Source organism: Scomber japonicus, chromosome 7, assembly GCF_027409825.1.
Source record: "Scomber japonicus isolate fScoJap1 chromosome 7, fScoJap1.pri, whole genome shotgun sequence".
Lineage (NCBI taxonomy): Eukaryota > Metazoa > Chordata > Actinopteri > Scombriformes > Scombridae > Scomber > Scomber japonicus.
The window spans coordinates 30175149-30186394 of record NC_070584.1 but is presented as its reverse complement, the minus strand read 5'-3'; the positions used below and the strand labels follow the sequence as shown (position 1 = coordinate 30186394).

Here is an 11246-nt window from a genome sequence, read left to right as displayed (position 1 = left end):
ACTCATTATGCTCCCTCAGTGAAAAATCCAAGAACCATTAATATGCAGATATTTTAATATATTATAATAAGCGTAACTATTGGACACAAGATGAAAAGTCCCTTGAAATAACTGCTCCCTCAGTGAATTTTTTTTTAGATATATTATAATAAGCGTAACTATTGGACACTTGCTGTATCGTACTGTAGTGAAAAGTCCCTTCTCAGTGTGCGTGCAGCGGAGGTTTTAAACTCCTTAATCAGATAAATGTAAAAACAAACAAACTTGTAGTGTCAAGCCTTTGCACTTTAAAAAAGGTCAAAAACATTCAAGTGAAGTAACAGAAAGCAAAACACACTTTTGAGAGTAGGAGGCGGACTTTAAGTTGTGCAACTGTGCAACGCTGAGCTGCTGGAGGAACAAACGTTTAACAGCCAGAGTTTGATCTTTAGTATCATCTGAGGTATTCTTCTACAAACTAAGTCATACTGTGTGTTCATGTGTATTTACACACCTTTATACCTTCTTTCCTCCCTCCCTCCCTTCCTTCCTTCCATCCGTCCTTCCTCCCTTCTTCTCTCTTTCTTTCCTTCCTTCTTTCCTTCCTCCATCCCCCTTTTTTCATTCCTTCTGTCCTTCTTTCCTCCGTCCTTCCTTCCTTTCCTTCCTCCCTTCTTCCTTTCCTTTCTTCCCTTCCTTCTTTCCTTTCCTCCCTCCCTTCCTCCCTCCTTCTTTCCTTTCCTCCGTCCTTTCCTTCCTTCCTTCCTCCATCTTTTCCTTACTTCTTCCTTCCTTCCTCCTCCCTTCCTCCCTTTCTTCCTTCCTTCTGTCCTTCCTTCCTCTCTCCCTGCTTCTTTCCTTCCCTCCTACCTTCCTTCCTTCCTTCCTCCCTCCCTCCTACCTACGTACCTTCCTTCTTTCCTCCGTCCTTCCTTCCTTCATCCCTTCCTTCTTTCCTTTCCTTTCTTCCCTTCCTCCCTCCTTTCTTTCCTTCCTTCCTCCCTCCCTCCCTTCCTTCCTTGACTCGAGGACAACAGGAGGGTTAAAACTTTAAAGCCACCACAGGAACACGACAACCGCTCTGATCAGGTATGAACATCAACCACTGAAACTACGCTACTGTTTTTCCTTTTTTTCTACTTCTTCTTCTTCTTCTTCTTCTATTGACACCACCACCAGTAAATTCCTTCTGCAGCTGTGCGTGGTACGTATCTGTTTAGGCACCGGTCTCTCTCCGGATGTCCCGGGCCAACAAAAGACCCTCCCCTCTCCTCCTGTCCCCTCCCAGAACAGGACGTGAGTGGACATCCTGCAAGCAGTGGTCTCTTCCTCTGTTACTGTCGACTATTATTAGCAGACACCGAGCATCAGCTGTCCTGCATAAGGCCTTAAAGGATATCTAAAAACCTCTCTTTACCCCTAAACTGCTTCTTTTTTCCTTTTTTTCCTTTTTTTTTTTTTTACCTCAACATGACGTAAGAAACCTAAAAATAATGAACCCTATTTAGCCAGAAACAAGCATTCACAGTCTGTCTCTAACCAGACTTACCAAAAACAGAGCCATACCCACATTTGCAGCCAATGGCAACAATGAGCGAGCCAGGTGTGTGCGTGTGTGTGTGTGTGTGTGTGTTTTGATATATTGTGCCAGGAGTACATTCCAGCCAGCTCCTGAACCCTGTCCGGCAACTATCAGGGGTTCGAGTGTTTTGGTTGTAACTTTCTCGCCACTCAGGCTGAAACAACCACAGACACACACACACACACACTTATATATATATTGTCACACACACACAGACACATACTCCTGGGAAAGTGTACCTTGAGTCCAGCTGTGTTGCTCCCACTGGATGCTGGTTTTGAGCTGGGAAAACTCTGGGAAGTTTTTCACTAGGATGGAGAAGGAAGGAGAAGGAAAAGACACTGATAAGATAAAAAAAAAACAAAAAACAGAGAAACACCCACAAGTGAGAAGTGTCCATTTTTTTGGGGCGTTATCGCTTACCGTAGGGCGTCGGAGGAGTCACTGGGAAGGACGGAGTGGACGGGACGATGTCAGAGCTATCCGTTTGTCCCCGATAATCCATGCTGTTGGTTTTGTAGAGATGCCCGTACTTTATAATAAAAAAAGAACAACAAGGAGAAATAAGTAAGAAAAGGAGGGTTAGGGTTTTTTCCAAAGTCTTATGAGTTGACAAGCCCACACACACACACACACACAGACACACACACACACACACACACACACACACACACACGAACACACCAGCAGATATCAGTCTTGTGATCTGTGTGTGGCTACAGACTGTGTTTTGGTGTAAACAGTCGGGCCATTCAAGCCACCCAGCCATAAGAACGAGCACAAGAAAGCAGAAAGCGCGACTAAAAAAGAAGAAAAACAAAAGACAGACAGATGGAGGGAGGAAGGGAGGGAGGAAGGAAGGTAGAAAAGACAAGCTTAAAAAAAAAGGTAAGATTTTAGAGTTAGATAATCACAATCTGAACCAAAGAACCAAAGAGACAGTTCACCTCTAAACTTCTCGCGTGGTTTCGTTTCAAATGATCCAAAATATAGAAATAGAAAATATAGAAAAGTCCAAAGAGAAAAATCCAAAAAGTAAAAACTGATTTGTCTATCAGAGGTTTTTTCTTCACCTTCAGCAACTACAACAGTAACATGTTGATGCTTCAGTATTAATAACAGAATTTATTACATGTATTATAATATATTAGTCACAGTCACCTGATTTTCTGCAAAATTACTGCTTTTAATTCTTTACCTAAGTAGTCACTATATTTACTTAAATTGTCTATATTTATATTCTGGGGCTTTACTTTGATATCTGTTCATGATTCCCAGTTAAAAAGCTTCTTATTTATATTATAGTGGTTCTTTATGGAGACACTCAGTACTTCAGGTTAAACATTAATACTATTACTAATTACTTAATCTATCACAAATGACTATAAGGCCCCTGCAGATGGAGCCAATAGAAGATAAATGTGTTGCAACCCAACTTATTTATATGTTTAAAAATATATATGTTTATTCTTTTTCTTTTTCAAGCTCCCTATTTTACTTTTTTATGATTTTTGAAGTCTGTCCAAACAGTAGTAAGGTATGTAAGTGATGGAGGACAAAATCCACAGTCCTCCTTCTGTATAAAAATGCATTTAAAAAGTTGATCTGAAGCTAATATGAAGCTTCAGACGTCCACATGAGTCAACTCAAGTCTTCTATGTTTCAACATTTACTTAAATTGTCTGTATTTATATTCTGGGGCTTTACTTTGATATCTGTTCATGATTCCCAGTTAAAAAACTTTTTATTTATATTATAGTGCCTCTTTATGGAGCCGCTCAGTTCAGCCTCTGTCTCTGTCTGAAACAAGCCGTTTTAACTCCTGTCTCTTTAAGTCTGAGCTTTAAGGATCTGAGAGAGGTTCACAATTTTATCAAGACTGCCTTAAAAGCACATTTGAAGATCTTTTAATAGTCAGTATGAACAGGAGGAATGATTACAACCAGGAAAAAACCTCTTTCACTGCTTCCATCAATTTTTTTCTACTATGTTTGCATCAGTGTTTAAATATAAGAGAAGTGTAACTACCAGCTGTTAGATGAGGTGAACAGAGGAAGTGTTTTACCTGAGGAGACAGTGAGGGGGGGCTGTGAAGAGGGGAGCCTCTGAAGCTCTGAGGCCCATTCGCTCTCCACCCTGGACTACGGAGACCACCACAGTCCGTCACATCGCTGACCTGTTTCTGCTTCGTCCAACCTGATCAGAAAACGAGAGATAAAGAGAAGAGTGAGAGAAGAAGAGAGGGAGGGAGGGAGGCAGATACGGAGAGAGCCAGACAACCAGACATGATAAACAATCTGATTTGAAACTCAGTCATGTGTTCGATATGAAATCAGTTGTGTCTGTTCTCCTTGATCAGGGGTGTCAAACATGCGGCCCGCGGGCCAGAACCGGTCCGTCTAGGGGTGCAATCCGGCCCACTGTCCATCCATCTGTCCTTCCTCCCTTTCTTCTTTCTGTCCTTCCTCTCTATCTTCCCCTTTTCCTTTCTTCCTTGGTTCCTTCCTTCCTTCTGTCCTTCCATCGGTCCTTCCTTCCTCCCTTTCTTCCTTCTGTCCTTCCTCTCTACCTTCCCCTTTTCTTCGTTTGTTCCTTCCTTCCTTCCATCTGTCCTTCCTCCCTACCTTCCCCTTTTCCTTTCTTCCTTCCATCTGTCCTTCATACCTTTCTTACTTCTGTTCTTCCTTCCTTCCTTCCTTCCTTCCTCCCTCCCTTTCTTCCGTCTGTCCTTCCTTCCCTCCTTCCTTCCTTCCTTCCTTCCTTCCCTCCATCTCTTTAATGATCCGGCCCACATGAGATTAAATTGCTCTGAATATGGCCCTTGAATGAAAATGAGTTTGACTCCTCTGTTCTAGATAGATCCATAACATTAAATCTCATGACACCTTGTTATTATGATCGGGAGCCAACTTGGCAACAAAAAAGGTGATGACACCGCACCGGTTCATGTTTGGCTTGTTTGTTTCAGACAAAAGCATCTATCAGTGTGTTTATCAGCAGCGCAACAAGGCCGAGGCTGTGACTAAGCAAGACTTCACTGTGACCAGATGGTGGAACATCACGGAGGCCTGTCGGAAAAACATCTGTTGGAACAATCAGATGAGAGTAGATCATTACCGCCCGCCCCCAACCCCGCCCATCTCCTCAGGCTGGATCGCATCCAGAAAACATATAGATTTACTGAGTTAACTCTCACATGTGACTATAATCTATCACCAGCATGACAGATATGTAGTGTATAATTATGAATGTTTATATCACTTTTTCCCCCTAAATGTCGGCTACTTAATGACAACTATATATTTAAGGTATATCTGATTTGACAGAGACGATTAGCAAGCAAAGTGTAAAGCATTAACTAGCTTAGATGAAATAAGATGCATAACGGAGGTGCTAAGGTTTGTAGTAATTTAGAAGCAGCAACATCATTAAATAGTTTATCCATGTGAGCAATGACAAGTAAAATCTCATGCTCATTAAATATCTTGGTCACCATTAAACAGATTTAAAGTCATACATTTATGTCTATGTACACTTCTCCAGATTTAAGGCATCTGTATTAAAAATCAGCCTCAAAAGTCCAGCATCATTCAGGCTCTACAGATTAATCTTTCAGTGTATGTTATAATACAAAATATTCACTGTTTGCAACTTTAATTTGAAAGTTTGAGTATTTGAAAACATGTCATCCATATAACATCCATTAAAAAAAAAGTATTATCTATCCTGTGATAAGTCACCATCACATGTGTGACAGTAAGCTTTGAAGTCTGGTTAAGGATGAACACAAATGTACTTTTCTGAGTAGCAAAAATCTGTGAGAGGTATTCCAAAAGTACTTACACCAAACTTTAAAAACACATGCAATATGAAATCAATAGTTTGGAGCTATAATTTGTGTTGCATCCTCCTCCTACCAACCTGTTGCTGCTGCATCTGGTTCAAACTGCTTATTATCTTTATTTCATTTCATTATGATTGTTTGGCTTCAGATGGTTTGAATGCATTTTTGAACATGTTAAGGTGTGTTTGAGCTGAAATGGAGTCAGATGGGAGACAGAGCGCCGTTATGACAGGCAGAAACAGCTTTTTCACTTATTATGTATAAACTGTAAGAAGATTGTTGGGGGAGGAAGGCCTTGAAGGATTTCTAAAACTCTCCACAGAAAACACCTGCCACTGAGTTTTATCAGCTTTTATCAGCCAGCTGGCTCGATTACATCCCCGGTTACACTTCATCAAGAATCTGGACCAGATGAGTGTCATATTTTTTTACAGAATACTTTGATATCGATAGTTTGGCTGTATTTGGAGGTTGATTTTGGACTGATGTTTTTGCAGTCAGTGTAAAGTAGTAATGTGAATAAAAGCTGCCAGTAATGATTATTTTCATAATCTGTCAATCGTCTTCTCACATCTTACTATCCAAGTTTCTCAGAGTCCAAGATGAAGCATTCAAATGTCTTGTTTTGTCTGACCAACAGTCCAAAACCCCAACGATACTCAGTTTACGCCCCTCACATTGGAGAAAGTAGAAAACAGCACTTAACATGATCAAACTAGGGCTGTCAAACAATTAATTTTTTTAATCGAGATTAATCGCAGAATTTCCATAGTTAATCGCGATTAATGGCGTTTAGAATTGCATGTTTAAAATCCTGTTATTTTACATTTGAAGGCAGTTTTAAGCCCATAATGTAAAGCATTTCTTACCAGAGTGTCTTAACTGGGAATCAATCACGGCTCTGCTGCGACTCCCACACTCCAAAATGGTCCTTTGGTGGGGCTGAGGCTCGCTTGGCTGCACCTGGGTGTTTAGCGTGGAGGTGCTAACTCAAACTCGACGTACTCCGGTGGTAGTTAAACTCCGTTTGACACAGGTTGCATTTTAGTTTTGACTTGTCAACTGAACCGTCTGGAAGTGTTTTAAAGTTAAACAAGCCGTTCAAAAGTCCAGTAGCTCTCTTACTTTCCATCAGCGCGGTAGGTTTACTGCAGGGGGCCACTTCAAAGCATAGCGCAACAGCTAGAGGAGCCGTCTACGGGTGAGTAGAAGGGACAAAAAGGCTTGCAACATTAAAATGCGATTTAAAAAAATAAAGCGTTATGGATTGCATTAATCTAATCTAATCAGCCCTAGATCAAATATTTAGGCATTTATCCAGAGGACTGTTCTTTATCTTGCAAAGAAAGAAAAATGGTCGATCTTTGTTTACTGCAGGCCAAACGCTGTACAGCATTATGTTGGAAGAATGTTGGTTGCCCCTCTTTTAACCACTGGTTGAACAACTTAACATCGAGTTTGGCTCTTGAGAAGCTGACCTATATTGATAGAAAGAGGATTTTTCTGGAACTGTTGAAGGGTGGAGATATGGAGAAGGCAGCGGGAGAATGAGATAATAAAAATATTTATTGTGTTGGTGGGAGTGTACGATGTAACCTATATTAAGAATATTATTATTAATATTAATTGATTATTATTGTTATTATTTTAGATGATTATTTTTATATTTATGTATTTATTTAATTTCTTATTTATTGCTCAGTACTTTGTTGACTAATTTGTTGGCTTATTTATCTTTTTAAATATTTATTTTATTAGGATATTTAATTTATTTACCTTTTCTGTATTATTAATATTTTCATTATTATTTTCATTACTGCCATATGTTTAAATTGTTGGATGTTGTATGAATACAAAAACCAAGAAAGAAAAAAAAAAAAGATAAAATATTAGACAATTAATCTTCTGTTTCTCAACTAATTGTAGCAGCTCTACCAAGAAACTAAAATAAAAAATGGAGATGTGACAGTAGAGACAAAAAGACATTTCAATCATTGTCTTACTTTTACTGCATTACAGCCTTTTTAAGCTCATGGAAACACACCGAATCCCCCGACCATACCACAGAAACCAAAGTCTGACTGGCGTTACATCACTCTAGACATTTACCATTTATGGGATAAAACTCAATTGTGCATATCAACTATAAACAGCGATAAGAGGAACATTGTGAGCTCAGCTTTCAGTGTGAACATCCATCATGTAGAAATCACATGAAAGCCAAAGTCAGTCCAACTGAAACTAATCCGGTTCCTCTGCGACACCGGCGGGTCCCGCTGAAGGTGCTTCCACTCTTGGGGTTAGGGTTAGGTTTTTTTCTAGTGTCGAGTATCATGGCGCTTGTATATTTGAGAGAGCAGAAGTCTCTTGTCTTTTGAAGAACGTGACCCTGAGATGATGAGAGGGGAGAAAGGAGGCGTGATGCAAACACACTGGAGAGCAAAGTGTTGTGTTGGACTTCAAAAGCATTCCTGATCCCTTACAAATTCCTGCCTCAAAACATCGCCTCGGAAAAAAAACATGCTTTACTACTAGACTTCTGCTCGCACACACACACACACACACACAAACACACACACACACACACACACACACACACACACACACACACACACACACACACACACACACACACACACACACAGATTGTCAAAGTAACCGATCAGTGAAATATTAGAGCTACTGCTTCAAATATGCCCCTAGGACATGGGTGTCATTTTCATTCAAGGGCCACATACTGCCTAATTTAATCTCAGGTGGGCCGGATCATTAAAAAGAAGGAAGGAAGGAAGGAAGGAAGGAAGGAAGGACAGATGGAAGGAAAGAAGGAAGGAAGAACCGGAGGAAGGACAGATAGAAAGAAGGAAGGAAGGAAAAGGAGGAGAAGGAAGAGAAGACAGGATGAAAGACGGAAGGGTTAGGGTTAGGAAGGAAGGAAGGAAGAGAAGAAGTAGGAAAGGAAGGAAGGGAATTTGCAAGGAAGGGAGGAATAAGGAAAGTGGGCTGGATTGGACCCCTCAGCGGGCGGGATCTGGCCCACGGGCCGCATGTTTGACATCCCTGCCCAAGGAGCTATCAACCTCCTGCCCCCCCCCACCCCCAAACACAATCACTGACCTACATACACACAATCACATATGCTCAATTTCCTGAGTTCAAATTTCATGATTGGAGGAGAACTTGAAGACCTTTCCCTGACCTGATGTCGTCCAAGGGTCAAAGGTTAAACGTCAGCAGTAATGTAACCCCCTGCTAGGCACATGGTCGCGGGTCACCAATAACCACAGAGACCCTGACAGACATGATTCAGGAGGTGTCACGGCCCGTTCTCGTCAGCGCTAGACTCAGTCAGGAGCTTCCAGCATGAAGCATCGGGTTAGCTCGGAGGTTAGCTTTGATGAAACAGCTGCTCTGTATGCAAAGAGCTGGGAAGTGATTACATCACTCGAACACCTTTTGACCTGCAGGCTGTCAAACAGTAAATGAATCAGGCACGGAGGTCACGGCAGAAATGTGCCTCTTCCTTCAGGCTCTGTCCCCGATGGATACGAGGGAGGATAAATCTGTCATTATGTCCCAGCAGGGTGAGAGGAAAGGAGGAGCGCCCAAGAAGCTGAGCGGAGGGGTCAAGAAAACGTTCAGGTTCAAAGTTGTACTTGTCCTCGAGTCATTTTAGGTTTAACAGCGTTTTCAGAGAAGATCAAAGGACAAAGAGTACAGTGAGTAAGAACAACCAGTGTGTAAGTTTACTGCATGTCAAACTCAGCCCTGATCGCTATCTGTGTCATACTTTACGATATCAGATTGTAGATTAATGTGTGGTGAATCGTGGTACTACGATGTCAACAGAAATAAAGTGTATGAAAGCCAGCACACGCCATGGATCACCTACTCTGCCTCTCATTAGCTTAATGGGGATTTCCACCAGGTCCGTCACCGGCGCGGAACAGCTGTGCTTCGGTTTAGCTCCGTCCTCTGCCCGGCGTCAACTCACACCGGTAGCGTTACAGCAGTGGAGCTCTGGGAGAGAAATCTGCCTTTTAAAATGAAGTTGCACTGCTAATACAGTAATTACGGCAGCCCAATCAACTCCAAACTTTTACTGTAGTAAATTACTGTAGTAGCAGCACAACTAAATGGCCCGGTTTTGTTAACTTGAGCTTGTCGCGAGTTACAAACAGCTCCGTCAAATATAAAAATGCTACCTATTGATAGCGCTGCGGCACGAAGAGCCGCTGCTGGGACGTTGCTGACACGCTGCTATAGTGTTACCTATCAGCTCCGGTGACCGTGGCGCAGCTGTAACGCGCCGCTGACGGACCCGGTGGAAATTGGGCTTTACACTAACCGATCTCACTCCTCTCGCCTAAACCTAACCAAACTAAGCAACGAAGGGAACAAGTGTTAGCCAATCAGAGGAAGAGAAGGGGAGAGGTGGGTCTTGCCAAGAAAAGCAGTGGGATCCGTAATGATACGTCTCCGAGACTGTCCTCTGAAGAAAAACATAACCATCGTAATGCCAGTGGCTCCAAACGACCAATATTTACGTTGAAATGACAGATGCCATCTAGTGGCCGCAGTAATTATCACCAGAATGACGTCACTATAGCAACAAAGCCCACAAAGGGAGGAGGTTACGTCGGGTGATCATTGTTCCTTTCCTGTTTCCAACCATGGAGTCAAGTCTGTTCTTTAAAAAGCATCAAAACTACAATCTTCCTTTAACTTTAACCATGTGGTTATTATCGTTACCATGACCACGAGGGTCACCTAAGGTTAACCAACCCCATGTTTCTTCAATCAAATGATAATTTTCACCCAACCCCAAGATCTGATCTCTCCCTGAAGTGGTTTTTGTGCCTAAACCTAACCAGATCTCAACCACAGCATTGTCACATCATAAAACAGCTTTTTTTTTTTTTTTTTTCAATCTGTGATTTGAAACAGTTTGAAACAGACACAAATAAATGATGTCATCCTTCTGATTACTGGCAATAGAGGCGCCAGATCAGAAAACACTGCTATGTGTTGTTATGGAGTCCCACGGTCAAATAACATATTTGGTTGCTAAATTTGAAGGACGTGTTAACATCGTTTTCCTTTCCATCTCCAGTGTTTGTTGTTTGGTTTGTGTGTGTGTGCCATATTTAAACTTCATTAACCCTCCTGTTGTCCTCAGGTCAAGGAAGGGAGGGAGGAAGGAAGGAAAGGAGGAAAGGAAGAAAGGGAGGAAAGAAGGAAGGAAGAAAGGAAGGAAGGAAGGAAAGAAAGGAGTAAGGAGAGAGAGGAAAAGAGGAAGGAAGGAATGAGGAAGGAAGGAAGTTAAGAAGGTTATTTGGACAAGTTTTATGTTAGGAAGGAAGGAAGGAAGGAAGGAAGGAAGGAAGGAAGGAAGGAAGGAAGGAAGGAAGGAAGGAAGAAAGGGAGGAAGGAAAGGAAGGAATGAAGGAAAGAAGGATGGAAGGAATGAGGAAGGAAGGAAGGAAGGAAGACCTTCCTCCCTTCCTTCTTTCCTCTCTCCCTTTCCTCCCTCCTTTCCTTCGTTTCTTCCTTCCCTCCCTCCTTCCTCCTTTCCTTCCTTTCTTCCTTCCTTCCTTCCTCCCTCCATTCCTTCCTTCCCTCCTTCCTTCCTTCCCTCTTCCCTCCTTTCCATTCCTTCTTTCCTTCCTCCCTCCCTCCTTTCCTTTCTTCTTCCTTGACTCGAGGACAACAGGTGGGTTAAACTTCAACTTTTGAAAACTCAATTTCTTTATCAGTATTTGAACAGTTCTGTTATTCTTTAATCAGAAGTTACACATCCTAATCCTAGATATAAATGTTCTTTGAGCTCAGTCCTGAGTC

The 11246-nt window shown here is 41.8% G+C and overlaps 1 protein-coding gene across 2 annotated transcripts in view; it reads right to left on the bottom strand.

Annotated features, from left to right (window-relative positions):
- Nucleotides 1-1653: 1653 nt before the first annotated feature.
- Nucleotides 1654-11246, bottom strand: part of LOC128361502 (tensin-3-like) — a 32072-nt gene continuing 22479 nt past the window's right edge. For both annotated transcript variants that reach the window (XM_053321990.1, XM_053321991.1), the window contains 3 exons: nucleotides 3627-3757; nucleotides 1985-2093; nucleotides 1654-1869 (listed from right to left, as the gene is read on the bottom strand). In XM_053321990.1, coding sequence (XP_053177965.1) covers nucleotides 1763-1869; nucleotides 1985-2093; nucleotides 3627-3757 — 347 coding nt within the window. In that variant the 3' untranslated portion in view covers nucleotides 1654-1762. The remainder of the gene's footprint in view (nucleotides 1870-1984; nucleotides 2094-3626; nucleotides 3758-11246) is intronic.